Genomic DNA, 16,972 nt, shown 5'->3' with positions numbered 1-16,972 from the left:
TGATGAGTGCAGTACCAGAAATTAATCTCATAAAAGAACAGTGAAAATTAAAGAAATACTAAAAAGGAACAAGCTCCCAATCGATATAGAATCATCAAATAATCCACTACAAATTAAGACGAATTTAATTTACAGAAACAAAAACTAGTACCAGTATACCACAATTGAACTATCCTCTATCATTTCAACCACCATCGATTTGGTGAAAAAAGCAGCATCAGCAGCAACAGCAGCACCTCTTGATCAGAATCAACAGTAGAACGGAAAAAATCTGAGGCATATATATGAACATTTCTCATCTCATATATATAGAATAATCACATTCAACCATTTTCCTTTCTGACCAACGGTCCTCCAAAACCTACTGATCTAACCAATTCCCAACACCAGGCACATGCATCATCAATGATACAATCGCAGTAACAAAGACCCGAATCCGAACCAGAATCCGAATCCGAAAAACGCGAGGTTTTAGTTTTGGAGAAGAAAAGAGTAACACTTATTCCTTCCCTCCTTCTGCTCTTCCTCTCCGAAATTCCAACTCAGCATATCAAAATAAAATAAAAAAAGAAAAGAAAATGAATGACGGTTACTTTTTTTTTTTTGCTTCATTTGTGAGGGGTTGTTTTGGCCATGTTCTCAGCGATCTGAGCGAGGGACTGCAAGTTGCACCGTACGATCGTATCAACGAACACGCAAGTCTCTTCTTTAGTGTTACCGATCGGTACATCAACGACGTACGATTCAATCACAACTGTTCCGCCGTTACCGTCACCGTGAAGCGTTGTAACGGAGCGGTAGTTCCTCAAACGGTGGTCTCCGCCTACGACGCTGAAGCTGATGACGTGGCGCTCGTCATCCAAGATCTCTAACCGTTCCGTGCTTGACTCAGCTGGCAAGCCGGAAACCACGCGCACCTCGCGCAACGCGCCGACTCCGATTCCGTCGTCTCCGCCGTTTCCCGAGGCGACGACGTGGCAGCTCTTGACGAAGTTCTTGTATCCCTGCGGGTTGTCGAAGCGGCGCACGACGGACCACACGGTGGATACCGGAGCGTCAATGGACTGGATCACGGAGGAGCAGCACTGGTGCGGTCCAACTCCGTGCGCGTGGTGCCGTGCTAGAGCCTCCGGGAGAAGGCACGGCGGCGATGGAGACGCTGTTGCCGTGAAGGCGTGCTCCTTGGGGAAGTTGACGCCGGTGGCGATGGCTGTTGCTGTGGCGGTCGCTGCGTCGGTGGAAGGATCGAAGCGGTGGAGTTGAAGAGGAGAAGGCATTCTCGAAATAACAAATAAATTATTATTATTATTATTTTCTAATAATAATAATATTAAATATTGTAAGGTATGTTGTTCTCTCTCTTTTTCTCTCCTCTCCCCACCAAACCTAAGAGATACTAGTTTTGCTTTTGGGTAAGGGTCTTATATATATCTCTTCTAACTTCAATTTTTGATTGATTATGTGGTTGTTGAATAAGCAATTGCAAATATATAAATGTGAGGGTTTTGAACTTTTGATATATTTGTGTCAGAGGGGAAATTAAAATTAAAAAATGAGACGGCTATAATACAGTCTAGCCACTAGCTTGCCCTTTCTTTTGCTTTGGGTTTGGTGGTTAATATTTAATAATTTAATAGTTAATATAATATTTTCCGTAATCCAACTTGGATTAGCTTAATTGATTTGGTGCTTAATTTTATGAAATATGATTGGTATTGAATTGAATTGAACTGAAAGAGGGACATGAAAGGAAATATGGCGGTGCTTGCAAGTGGATCCTCAACTTGCAAGTAGCAGCTATCTTTAGACTTGGTTTTATCAATGTTCCCTTTTCTTTATTTATTTATTTACATCAAACTGCAACTTTGCCACTCCATCAATTATTATTTTATTGTTAACTTGCAAGAAAATAATAATAATTTATTTATCTCTTTTCTTAAGTTGTTTGCTGATTATTAATTCATGTGAAAAGAAAGCCTATCTTCTCTCTCTCTGCATGCCGCTATAATCTATATCTCCTTACTTTTTCTTCTCGTTGATTTTTTCTTGATCCATTCATTTTTTTTTCTTTTGTTTTTGCATGCATTCCTAGGGCGTCTTTGGAAATAGATAATATATTTGTGAATTTGAAGGAAAACTCTAGAAAGTCCCTGCACAAATTGAACAAGTTGCTTGCGATAATATTGTTCAATTAGTTGTACACAGATTTTTCCAAAGCAAAAAAAAAAAATAATTGGATGCTTTTGTCCGGTTAAATTTTGAATAGAAAGAAATGAGCAAGTTGGCACGATGACGACATGCATAATATTAAGCATGTAACATATATTTTATAGTACAGTCTTTTCTTTCACTTTGGATTTGATAGCTAATAAATTAATAAAAAATATCATATAAATACCAAAAATCAATTACCATAAAAAGATTTTTTTTTTATCATAGTTTATAAGTCATTATTCATTAGATTATTCTGAAGTACCTATTGTTATTTATTTCGATCATGGAAAGAATTTATCACGATAATAAATATTTCTGCTTGGTTTGGTATATATAGTAGTTTGAAATGTCAAATGGACAAGTAGTATATATTATAGAAGACATTGCTCACATGGTACATTTTGATAACAACCTACAACTAATAAAGTAGTTGAATTATCTGAAAATTAACTTGAACGAATATACAGTATACTACTATTATCAATAAAAAACAACTTTCAAAGATGCCGATTGTATGTAAACGGGAAAAGCACAAAACACGACTCAAATAAAACTTCAAAAAGAAATCATCATGAATAATGTAAGTTATTACAATTATTTTGTCACAAGGGATTACATATATATTTTTGTTAAATATTTTTATTAATCAAAATATTTTTTGTTCACTCATCTTCATCAATAACTAAAATATTTCTAAAACTTTTTAACAAGTTCATAAATAAAATGTATTTTTAAGATATCTGTATACTTTTAGCTAAGAGATAATTTGTAGCATGCAATTATCTTCTTTAAATTTTGAACTTGTATACTAATACATTTTCGTGAATTGATCGTGTGCCAAGCTAATTAATTGATAAATACCACTATATTCAACAAATTAAATAACAAAGATTACGCTGATATATCAAAAACATAAAGCTTGCCATATGTATTTACATTTACTTAAGAGGGAAGAACATATACATACACATATATAAAATGCGTCAACATATATATTCAAAGAAACTTAGCTTAACAAGGATATATATAATCTCATAATAATTTTATATATCAAGTTGGGCATACTTTTTTACCTTGTCAACTTTAATCATCTAAGGCTGTTGGTATTATCGTTTAATTTACTCTTAAAACACTTCCAATGATTCCATATCTTCGAACTTTCTTTTGTGTCCTTATCCCTTCTTTGTTGCCCTATTCTCACCAACTTCTCCCAACTTGTGTTCTTTTCCCTCTTTTTCTTTTTTTCCAAATTAATAATTAACTTACCTACAATAGTACCTCCTACTTTAGTTTAATTTGTCTTTCCGGAAAATGGAAATAAAATAACATAAATAAATAAACTAAGTAAACATCTACCGGATTTAATTATTAGAGATTTCAATATTAATATATTATTAAATACTAAGTAACCAATATTAACGACTATGCAAATTAAAGTATTTATGTTTTAACTATGTGCTTCGGGTTTAGATCTGGAAAAAAAAAAAAAACTTGTTCATATATTTAAACCCTCCTTTAAAATGTCTACATCCTCTGCTCGATGGATAAGAATTTTGATCATGAAATCTAGTGAATTGGTCGGTTTGCCAAAAAATTATGACAACGTTTTAGAGTATTATTGTTAATATTTCAAAAATAATACTGTTCAAACAATAGTTAGAAAAGTAATTAGTTTTACAAAAATATAGTGTACACTCAAAAAAAAAAAACCTATCAGATTAGTTATTATATATATTAATTACATATAGATTTAACTTTTAATATATATATTTTGTATAAATAATTAATTTAATAACTTTTTTTGTCTACAATAATATAGCTATTACTTTTGAATTATTATAATTAGAGCTATTAATTTATAATACAATTCTATTAGGTACTAACAGAAATTTAATCAACAATAAGTCAATAATATTTTTGAATTATATTTTATATTAATTAATTATTATTAATTAATATTTATTTAAATTTTATTTTTTTTAAATACAGAACTAATTATTATTAATTGCAGTGATTTAAAATTGGATAGTTAAGAATTATTTATTTATATTTTTTATAATAATAAAAAAATTCTATTTAAAAAATTATGTAATTAACTTAGCTTTGACGATATGCCTTGCTGTCTTTTGACCAATCACAATCGATATTTTGTAACTTGTTGCGGTTTTTATGGGGTCCACTGTTCCTAGTTCCACTCAATTCAACTTTATTTAAAATAAAATACATGGCCAATAATATACATTTAAAGAAAAATCATATAAGATATTTTGATATTTAACAAATTTTTATTTTGTAAAAATGTTTGAGAATTATTTTTCTTAAATAGATTAGACTTTGAATTACTTTTAAAACGGATTAATTTATTTTAACATATATTTTTTAAGAATTAATTATTTAACATAATAAAATTTATTTATTTAATATACATATTAAAATTTAATTTAAAGTGACAATAAAATTAATTTTTTAACAAAAATAATTTTAAAAATTTTTAGAAGATAAAAATTTATTAGAAATTAAATGTTCGATCTTAAATTTGTTAATAATCACTTTGAGTATTTACTAAAGAAAATTATTTCCTTCAGTTAGGGGAATTTTTAACCTTATGTTTAAAATAATATAGTACAAATTGATCATCGAACTTTTCTAAAGAAATGCAAATTGATCCACAACATATGGATTAAGATAACGCGTTTAATAAAAGGTAGTGCAGATTTATCTTCTTTAATTATCGTAATACAAATTTGTTCTTTCAGATAAAATTTTGGGTCACCAATTTTTAATATTTTTTATTATTATTTGTTCAACATAAATATTAAAATATTTTTAATAATTAAATTTTATTAATTTATGTGTATAAATGTTAAAAATATAAATTTAAATTATATTAATTTATATATATAAAATTTTGATAAATACATATATAATTTATTTATTTTTATATACAAAATATCTATATATAAATTATTACTAGTTAAGTATTAATTAAAAATGGTGATATTTATTAACTATATAGTATTGCTATTTTTTAATTTAACTTGACAATAATTACTACCCTAATTATTTTTCCATCTAACAAAGTTCTCAATAATTAGTCAGTGTAAATGTTGTATAAAATTGTTTTTATTATTGTCAACCGACACTTATAAATTGTAGTGAGAACGTTAGATCTAGATAATATCTATGGATACTCTATCCATCTCAGTGCAAAAAGAGTCTTAGGCAGGGCGACATGAGATCGAGCAAGATGAAAATCCATCACTATTCTTTCTTTTATATATATATATATATATATATATATATATATATATATATATATATATATATATATATATATATTAATTGAATTTTTATACATTAATTTTTTTTAATTTAGTCTTTATTAACGTTAAACATCGAAAAAATGTTAGTAAATTATAAAATTACTTGTATACCCTTAAAAACTTAATTAAAAAAAAATACAAGAATCTAATTAAAAATTTAGTGAAATCATAAATATTCAATATGAAAGATATTCTTATAATTCCTATTCAATAATTCTATGCATTGAAAGATATTCTTATAATCTCTTTTATTTTGTCACTATCATTCTTTTGCTTTATTTATATACAACTTGTACCAAAAATACATTTTTTTTATTTCTAAAATACCTTATCTTAAGAACATACAAAAAAAATGGATAAAATAAACAAAAATTGTAGTAATAAATATATATATAAAATTCCATTTCCATCATTCAAATATTTATTATGATCATGTAATATTTTACATTTGTATAAATTCATAGAATATCATTTATGTCTTTATCATATCATGATACACCATAGATATTAACATACCTTATCATATCCAAAATACCTTATCAAATAATTGTAAAAACAATTTATTGCATATAAAAACAAATATATGCAACTATATATGATCCTATCAACATAATAAATTTATCAAAGTCATAACTTGCCATTCAATAAGAAATATAAATAATCAAACATATTTCAAATAATTACACTTAAAACAAAAACTGTTATTAAAATTTCAAAGGTCAGGTAAGCAATAACTTTCTTAAATAACATGAACAACAAATCAAAACACACTATACTTTTAAATTATCCACCTAAATCTTAATATTAGAATAATCATCCACACATCACCTAGTAAAATAAACATCTCATAAATCTGTTATTCACATTGTCTAGTATTTTTATTGTTTACCTATACTTTTTCAATTTGAAAATACCATCTTATTCATAGAAACATCATCATTTGAAACCTTATCTCCACTCTATTAACTACAAAAAGAGGAGCACTTTCTCTTGAAGTAACAGCAGAACTAGCATCGTAATCTACAATCTCAAAACCATAAAAACCAATCCATAAAATTGCATGAACTAAAACAAGAGACATACTACAAGCCAAAGTCACTACAAGATGAATCTCAGCGTTGGTTAAAATCAACTGCATTGCCGTTGCAACCGCAATCACAGCCAACGCAAACCATTTGTTTATGATCTTATCAAGCAAAAAAGAATTTAGCCATGTCCTTAGAATCAAAAGATAAAGAGATGTCACGTATGTCATGATAATAAGAAAAATCAGTGACACTTTTTTCTGGTAAGTATAAGAGTTATGAATAGTATGATCCACACAAAGTGTGTGTAGTATAGGCCATAGGTTCCAAAGTTTCTTATGATTCGAACTGCTGCAAATTCTGATGTTAAAGAAATGCTAAAAGGGCAGAAAATCTTGAAGTGATTTTCATTTTTGGAACTTTTAGTTCATAGTTTTCAGGCTTTGACGAAGAGTTTGAGGAAGAGGTTGCTACTCTTTGTATAATTCCATAATTTGCCATTTATATAACACAAAAATAAGAGAAATTCGTTCTAAACTTAGTATACTACATAAAAGGTAGGATATATATAATATTTGGATCAATATATAAATACTATGGTTCTAAAAATCGAACCGGACCGGTCGATTCAATCGGATTAACCGGAAATCGGTTACCTAACCGGTTCGGATAAGGTCAAAAACCGTCTGACAAAAAATTGGTAAAAAATTGGTCAAACCAACAGTTAATTGGTGAACCGAGAGAACCGTCTGATTTTTTAGCGGTTTTTGGTTAAGAAAGAAAAAGTGCTAAACAACGTCGTTTTTCCTTTTTAAAAAAAAAAGAAAAGAAAAGAAAAGAAAAGAAAGGCTAAACGCCTAATTGCCTAAACGAAGCCCTAATCCTTTCAGCAGAAATCACCCACAACTCCACAAGCCAGAAGAGGGATCTGGGATCAACAGTTCAGCACCACCATCGCCACCGCATCCCACAGCGACAACAGCGACGACGTTGAGAGTCGCAACCATCACCGCGTCTTGTTTCGTCGCTGAGCTCGCCTCTTCGTTGGTCGTCGCCGAGCTCGCCTCCTCGTTGGTCGTCGCCGAGCTCGCCTCTTCGTTGGTCGTCGCCGAGCTCGCCTCCTCTTTCCTCGCCGTTACTCACCGCTGGTAAGACTCTGTTTTTGTTCGGTTATTCACTTAGTCCTCCTCGCTGCCTTCTGATTTTCTATGCTTGATTATATGATTTATTTGTTTGTGATTTTGATTTATTTGTTATTTGTTCATGATTTTGTTTGCTGGCGTCATGATTTTTTTGTTTGCTGGCTTCATGATTCTGAGGTTATTTGTTCATGAATTTGTTTGCTGGCTTCATAAATTTGTTTGCTGCTTCATTTGTTCGATTTTGATTTTGATTTTTCATTTCCTAAGGTTATTTGCTTGTTTGCTGGCTTCATGATTTGTTTGTTTGCTGGCTTCATAATTCTGAGGTTATTTGTTCATGAATTTGTTTGCTGACTTCATGAATTTATTTGCTGCTTCATGAATTTGTTTGCTGCTTTATTTGTTCGATTTTGATTTTGATTTTTCATTTTCTAAGGTTATTTGCTTGTTTGCTGGCTTCATGACTTGTTTGTTTGCTGGCTTCATGATTCTAAGGTTATTTGCTCATGAATTTGTTTGCTGCTTCATGAATTTGTTTGCTGCTTTATTTGTTCGATTTTGACTTTGATTTTTTATTTTCTAAGGTTATTCGCTTGTTTGCTGGCTTCATGATTTGTTTGTTTGCTGGCTTCATGATTCTGAGGTTATTTGTTCATGAATTCGTTTGCTGGCTTCATGAATTCGTTTGCTGGCTTTATTTGTTCGGTTTTGATTTTGATTTTTCATTTTCTGAGGTTAGTTGTTTGTTTGCTAGTTTCATGAATTTGTTTGCTGGCTTTATTTGTTCGGTTTTAATTTTGATTTTTCATTTTCTGAGGTTAGTTGTTTGTTTGCTGGCTTCATGAATTTGTTTGTTGCTTCATGATTTTGGTTGCTGAATTATTTATTTGTTCATGATTTTCTGAAGTTATTTTCTGATTGTTACAGATGAAACAATCACAAAGTAATCCATAGCCACAAGATAATGCTGTTCAAGATTCTCAAACTGGTTCATCCAGAGGTAAACTTTGATGTTTGAAGTTGTTTGTGAACTTCTAATATTAAGTAATGGATAATTTATTATGTGAAATTTTAAGTTTTAATAAGTTAGAAATTATTGAATTTATATATTTAAAATTATTTTTAGATTTTTTAATAATTTTATTTAATATTTAATTAAACTAGTTGAATCCCGGTTGAACCCTGGTCGAACCAGTAAACTATTGAACTAGTGACCTCACCGGTTTATTGACCGGTCCGGTTCTTGCAACCTTGATATATACACACCAAGTAAGCGAAAGGGGAGTATGATCAAGTCTAAAAGAAAAAGCATATCGAATACTTTGAATCTGAAGACTTGAACAAATATTGAGCATCATCACAGCAACAACAATCAACAATAAATAAAATTCATAATCAGCAAAATTAATTCATATGTTAATTCACCAATTAATAAAATTCCTGTACATATATATTCATATTGTAAATTCTAAACCATTATATAAAAAAATTTAGAAATCAATTCAAGTAATAGGTATTCAACCAGTGCCATATTTCAATAAAATTGACATATGCATAAACATGTTTCATCAACTTTAAAAAACTAAAAAAAATAAATTTTAATGTCACCTGTTTTTGGCAGATCGAGTACAGACAGCAAGACGAGGTGCGGCGAGGAGAGGCGCAGCGTGGTGCAGTGAGGTGAGGCAATGCGAGGCATGGCAAGGGCTGCGAGGGACAAATAGTGCATAATGGCACAGAACAGAGCAGTGCAGAGAGACGGAGGCGACGGACGGAAGGAGGACCACCAAGCGTCCACCACGGTTGACGATGGATATGGATAAAGACGACGGACCAACGGAAGAGAAACGCACTGCACACGATCTTCAGAGAGCAAGTTAGGGCTGGCTAAGGTTTTTTTTTTCTTTGAGAAAGTATAGGGAGCCAATGGTCTAAGCGTACAATGTGTACAATTAATGTTTAGATAGTATTAGAGATATGACTATTAGTATTACATTGTCCTGTCAGATTACGCTTTTGGGATGAGTGGGTTCATGACATAATATTAGAGTTATAAATCCGAAAGGTCAAGAGTTGGATCCTTGGTGAACCCCAAAATCAGCTTAGGTTTTTTGGGATGAGTGGTTTTATGACATGAGATGTTTGTTATCCCTGGCATCTGGATGGTTATTCTGGATAGTATGGGTGATGTTCATTTTATTCATGAACCAAAAATTTAGCCCATTGTACACATTGTACGCTTAAGTCATTGGCTCCCTAACACTACCCTTTTTCTTTGGGACAAAATGTCAAGGATGCTTTAGGTATTTTAAAAAAATAGAGATATGCTCAATTAGTTATTTTAACCTAATCATGTGAATATTCTATTATATTAAACGTTATTCTCATGGTAGGGATTTAATTGCAAAAAAAAAATCAATGTGTAGGGACTCAATTGAAAAGAAAAAAATATAAGAACTTAATTGAAAATTCGATAAAATTATACAGATTTATAAAATAATTTTTATTTTTATTTTTTTTAAAGATAAGAAATTCGAATTCACGATTTCTAAATGAGTATGAAAAAATTATGTCATTTGAATTATAACTCATTAGCGATCTACAAAAAATATATATATATATATATATATATATATATATATATATATATATATATATATATATATATATATATATATATATAGACAACTTTAATACTGATTAAAGTATAAAAAAGTTTTTAAATATTTTGAATATCAGTATTACATTAAATTTTAATCATAGATCTTAGTTATATATATATATATATATATATATATATATATATTTTATATTTTTTATAATTAAAATTAACGGTTAAAAATTATTAAAATATTAATATATTAATACACTTCAAATTTTTTTTAATAAAATATAATAAGTTGGAGTTAGAGAAAATGAAAATTTGTTTATATCTATTTCATTGACACCCAAAAAGATAATATTCAATTTTAAAAAATTTAAAAAATAAAAATAAACATTAGTTTCTAAATTTATACAGATGTTTGATAATATAAGATACCTTGTTCTTTTCTCCCAAGAGATCTGCTAAATTTCCAGACTTAGCAAAAAATGTTCATGAATATTAAACTTTTCTCCAAACGTCGTCTTCTCCTGCACGAGGGTCAACACTACAAAAACTAAAAGGAAAAGTATAAGGAGTCAATGGTCTAAGCGTATAATGTGTACAATTGAGGTTTAAGAAGTATTAGAGATATGACCATTAGTATTACATTGTTTTGTCAGGTTACGCTTTTGGGATGAGTGGGTTCATGACATGGTATTAGAGTTCTAGATCCGAAAGGTCAAGGATTCGATCTTTGGTAAATTCCAAAATTAACTTAAGTTTTTAGGATGAGTGATTTTATGACATGAGATGTTTATTATTCCTGTTATTTGGATGGTTATTCTGAATAGTGTGAGTGATGTTCATTTTATTCATGGACCAAAGGTTTAGTCCATTGTACTCATTGTACACTTAGGTCATTGGCTCCCTAGCACTACCCAAACCAAAACTATTCCCCCTTTCTCTTTTCTCAATTATCATGTTCAATATTAGTGAAAAAAATTAAGTGAAGGGAATTAAAATTACCGTGAAATCTAATAAATGATCATGGTTATTTAGTTTAATTAAATTGACAATCATGAAACTTTGTCGGGACAAATCCCTTTCGTAAACTTCATAGTTCAGACCGGGGAAAGGTTAGTAAAATATCCAATTATCCATAACTAAACTTATTTACTGCTCTGTTATCATTATATGATTAGATAGGGTAATTAATAACTAACTATAGGCACCTTAATGATTACAATTTAGATTGTGCTGTTTAGCGGCTATTGACCATATTAGGTAGTCAAAATTCTATTTTCTCACGTGTTCAACATGTGACAATCACTATTTTACCTATTTTAATTCATAACATGAAGATACGTAACAATAATAAATAAATAAAGGAACAGTGTTAGGTATTAATATTTTTAGTAGATATATAAAAAAGAGAGAATTAGGTTAGTATTAATTTAAATATAAGATAAAAAAACATATTGATCATTTAACATTTTTCTTCTACATATAGTTTAATTTTTTTTTTATTCACCGTTAAAAATAATAATTATTTATTTTGTTAGTTATTTATTTGGTAACTAAATAAACAATATAGGAACTAACTTTTAATTAGTTGATATTAGTCAATTTTAATATTTAGATTTATAATTTAAAAGGTAAATAACATAAACAAACTAAATGACTTTTAATATTATATTAATGTCCTAAAACAAAATATAGCTTACATGCATGTCCTAAGTGTTTTTATATGAATTGAATTAATTAGATTCGATTTATATTATTGAACAACACATATATAGTAAATCGAATTAGTTTAATTTGATTTATTACTTGTATAGAGTATTGATATTTATTACTTTTAAGTTAATTATTATTCATTTTAAATCATAAATATCAATAAAAAATATTCTCTATTTAAATTTAAATAAAATATAAAAAAATAAAAACGAATAAGAATAAAAATTCAACTTTTATATTTTAGTTCAAATTCTATAAAATCTACATTTTATAAATTTATAAATTTAAAATAGAATAATAAATAATTTCTAAAATTTTATTAAAAATCATTCTTTGACTCATTATCATCTAAAGAATTATTATCGAGACTTTTAATGTTAAAAGCCCTCTAATATGACATAAGGATTAAAACTTGAATTTTTTTAAAGTAAAAAAATAAATAATTATACTTTATATAAAATAAATTACATATTATATAAATATAATTGGTCATTTTATATAAGATATAACTATTTGTTACTTGAAAAAATTTAAATTTTAATCCTTATTTTATTTTGAAAGACTATATTTTATATTAATTTTTTCAATATCAAAGGTCCTAATAATGATTCTTTATATTAAAATAAATTTGAACAGGAATGTAATTAAAAAATTTAATTAACAGATAGATTATCATATTTAAATGACAGATTTAGATAGATAATTATTTTTCATTCTTCCCATGTACGCTCACTTAGCTTAAACATCAGTAAGTTTAGGTTTGTAAATGGATTCATGTCTCATATATCTGAATTCCTATGCAACTCCTTTAAAATCCTCAAAATGTATGGGAGCTATTATCCTTTTAATCCCAAGTTAATTTTAAAAATAATTTCTGTACGAATATTAATTACTTTAACTAGCTAGCTAACAATAGTAAACAAGACGATCTTCAAAGGTCATGATTTGTTTGGTGCAAAAATTTCAACATACAATTTAGAAGTTTTAAATAAAAATTCATCCATCCAGATAATTTTCTGTTTATCATTTTTCTCTCTCGTTTTTTTTTTTTTCCCACTCTGTTGAATATTGCAACTATTATTCTTGTCGTAAGGCACACCACACCATTTGTAAAGGTTGTACGCTTTTAGTGGAACCTTTTCCTAAAGTACAAGTAGGGTTATTATGTTATGCTTAGCCCCACAAGAAAAACAACTAGTAAAAGAAACTAAACCATGGACGAAAGGCCCATAGAATTTGATGAGCATCTAGAAATTATTTTACGAAAAAATGTGACACACCTCACAACAAATAATCAACAATAATATACGTATATACATACGCGTACATGTGATCCACGAAAAATACATATTTAAAATATAAATATATATTAAAAATAAATTAAATTATATATTTATTTATACATAAATACATTAATTCTAGTAGTTATTAATTTTAGTATACCAATATCGGTTTTGATATGTAATATTTGGCTTGAGTGTAAGAGTTATTATTAAGAGCTTTGATAATAAAATATTAGAAATATAATTATTTTATTAATTTAAATTTTTAGAAAAAATAATTTTAGGATATGATATTAAAATTTTATATCTAAAAAATTTAGAATTTGATCTTTGATAGAATCCAAAATTAGAAAAAATAGCCTAAGACAAGTAAAAGAAAAAAAAGAATTTTATATAAAAATCAAATAAATTCAAAAGAGATTATTGAAAACGAGTACTAAAGATATAATTATTTATGTTATCTCTTTCTATTAATTTAAACGTTGAGAAAAATAATTTTATGATAAAAATAAAAAAAATTTACTCTCTTCAATCAATTTATGTTACTTTTGTCAAAATGATTTTGTTATAAACACTTATCATTTTAAGTGTATATTAAAATCAGCCAATAATATAAAATATATGTTAAAATATAAATATATATTGAAATTAAATTAAACAATATATGTATTTATATATAAATATATTGATAACTAATTTTTATTAAAAATAAATTTAATAATATATATAATTATATACAAATATATATTAGTATCTGATTTTAATAACTGATTTTAATTTATAAATAATATTTTTATTGTAATAATTTTAATTTGTACCAATACTACATGATAATTTTTTAGTCTAAAATGACGATTATGAACTTTTGTAACATACGGTCGCAACGATATTTCATTATTTCAATAATCTATATATCTACTATACACGATAATTTTTGCCTTGCATGTTTCATGCCCCCCCAAAGAAAAGAAAACGCTATCCAGATGCATGCTGAAGAAGCCAGAGATGCTCAGCAGTTGTCTCTTAAATATTTTATCTTCATATTGAATGGTGATAAATGACTAAATTACTGTTCAACCAATAAAAGTACATTAGAAAAATAATCTCATTCTTTTACTTTTTCCTTTTTTTTTAAATAATCTCCATCCTCTTTTTTCTTTTTCCTTTGTTGCCATTTTTTCTACAATTTTTTTTGTATATTTTTAATTTTTTTAAGAAATTAATTTTTTATTTTATCCTTTTTTTCTTGCTTCTCATCTTCTTGTTCTTCTTCTTGAAAAGAAGAAATAAAAAAAATTAAGGTTAGAAGAGAACAAAAAAAAACAAAATTAAAAAATAACGCACAAGAAGAGGAGAAATATAAAATATTGGAAATTTGTTGTATTTTTATTTTTTTAAATTTTATTTTTTTTAAAAATCTATTTGTTTATTATAAAAAAATTGCATTTGATCTTAAAATGTTTGTATTTATATGTTTTTTTAAGTTCTTAATTAAAAAAACACTTATTCACCTATTTTTTCTTTTATATTCATCTTCCGTTGATAAAAGAATAATGAATAAATTATTATTTGTACCAATAAAAGATATAAGTACTAATAAATATATCCATCAAATAAAGAAATTAATATTATACTAATAAAAGATTAATTTTTTGTGACAAAAGTATTTAAATTTTAATTTTTTATTAATTTTTTTATAAAATTTTTAAATTACCCCACCCTTTATTTCCAACTTCAACTCTCTCTTTAACTCTTAATCGTTGGCTACTGAAACTCGCTTTTTTGGCAACGTTGACGATGCAAACGCCCTTCTTCATCTTAGGTGCACTTCTCTCCGCCCTCGGACACTATCCACCACCTCCTCGCCTCCGCTCTTTTTAGAAGTGTATATAAGATTAGGTGAAATCGAGTTTGTCTTGGTCTGGATTTTACCCTAAATAATGATCGAATCAATTTTTGAGATTCTTACTTGATTTTAGATCGGATAAAATCACACTACTTTTCAGTCATACTAAAATGGATCTAAATCAGGTGAAGTTTAAATTTGGATAAACTTTATATTAAAAAATTATTATGTGTTTATTTATAAAAAAAAAACTTATTTGTTACCAAGAAATTTATTGAAAAGTATGCTTAACTTCTTTATATTTTATTTTTGGTTTTGTTACAAAAATAACATTTTTTTAGTAAAAGATTAAGACAAGAAAATAAATTTAAAAATAAAAAATAAAAAAATTAGTTAGTTATATTAAAAAATTAGTATTTCATTTTTTTTTTCTTATTATTATTACAATGATTTTTTTTATCTTGCTAAATTATTAAATTTTCGAAGTCCAGACTAACAAAATGTTTGAACCTGTTTTAACTAAAAAATTCTATGACAAAAACAGACAAATATCAGAAAACAATTTTATGATGAAAAAGTTTTTGTATCGAGAAAATAAATAAAAGTATATAATAAATTTTTAAAAAGTTACTAAAAATAAATAACATATTATTTTAGATAACTATTTATTAAAAAAATATTTATTTGTTTATAATTTTTTTTTATTCACATAGCATGTACTAAAACAAAGGCTATATATATTTGAATGGAACAGGAGTTGTTTTTTTCTTCTTAATTAATGTTTCAAATTCAACGATACAAAAAATTTGAATGAATATTATCAATTAAATGTTATCACTTGGCAATTGAATATATAAATTTGCTGCCCCATAAAGGCTATAGGATTATCTGATCTTTCTTTCTTTTTGGCATTGATACTAATTTCTGGCCAATTACAAGGATGGCTTTGAAGTTGATGGTGACTTTCCTTTTACCTGTCTTCCTTTATTTATTGGCAAATTTTTTAATGCCTATAAGTTTGGTATCGAATTTGTCAAAATTTTTTTTTATGGTAAATTTTAAATATTTAAAAATTATTTATTTTTATATTTTTAAATTAAATACTAATATTTATTACTTTTTAGTAAATTAGGTAATTTTTTATAGGCATGGTAGCAAACACCTATTTATTTATTATAGTTGAATAATCTTGTAAACAACTTTTTCATTTTTCCTCTTGTATGTATATATATACATAGTGCTAGTGCATTACTAATGGTGATTTATTTATTATAATTAAATAATTTTGTGAACTGTTTCAATTAGAACTTCTTCTATTTTCTCTCTTTTGGGCATATAGATAGTGTTACTGCTATTCTATTAAATGACTATCAAAAGTTAAATTTTTAAAGTAGCAATTACTATTTTTTACCAAAAAAAGCGTTAAAAGCCATTATATTTATTGTCGAATTTTTAAATGTTGAATTGATTTTTTAAGTATCTTTACTAGTAATTTTATATAATTTTTTTATTTTAAATATCTTATAACATGCAATGTTTTATATTATATTATTGATTCAATAACTCATCCTTTTTATCACTATTTTCTTGTTATGACTCCAAATATTACCTCTAATGCATGTAAATTATATGCTTTAGAAAATATGAATTGAATTACTTAGAAAATAATTAATATTATAATTATATTATATATGTACACTAAAATCAATTATTATTAGTATAAATTATAAATATTAGAATATAAATACACATTAAAAATAAATTAAATCACACACACACATACACACATATATCCCAACCTCCTCTAAAATAACATGT

General features: G+C 26.9%; 1 protein-coding gene and 1 pseudogene across 1 annotated transcript; both read right to left on the bottom strand.

The window, feature by feature from the left end:
* Window positions 1-56: 56 nt before the first annotated feature.
* LOC112702333 (abscisic acid receptor PYL4) lies at window positions 57-1,800 on the bottom strand. The gene has a single exon (XM_025753324.3). The coding sequence runs from the start codon at window positions 1,275-1,277 to the stop codon at window positions 609-611; it is 669 nt and encodes a 222-aa protein (XP_025609109.1). The 5' UTR covers window positions 1,278-1,800; the 3' UTR covers window positions 57-608.
* A 4,659-nt stretch (window positions 1,801-6,459) lies between these two features.
* On the bottom strand, window positions 6,460-7,063 carry LOC112701079 (uncharacterized; annotated as a pseudogene).
* Between the last annotated feature and the right edge of the window lie 9,909 nt (window positions 7,064-16,972).

This window comes from Arachis hypogaea, chromosome 7, assembly GCF_003086295.3.
Source record: "Arachis hypogaea cultivar Tifrunner chromosome 7, arahy.Tifrunner.gnm2.J5K5, whole genome shotgun sequence".
Classification (NCBI taxonomy): domain Eukaryota; kingdom Viridiplantae; phylum Streptophyta; class Magnoliopsida; order Fabales; family Fabaceae; genus Arachis; species Arachis hypogaea.
This window is presented reverse-complemented; position numbering and strand designations above follow the sequence as displayed.

Bases quoted from the DNA above. Each gene is read 5' to 3' on its own strand.
- LOC112702333 (XM_025753324.3), bottom strand. From the start codon at position 1,277: ATGCCTTCTCCTCTTCAACTCCACCGCTTCGATCCTTCCACCGACGCA.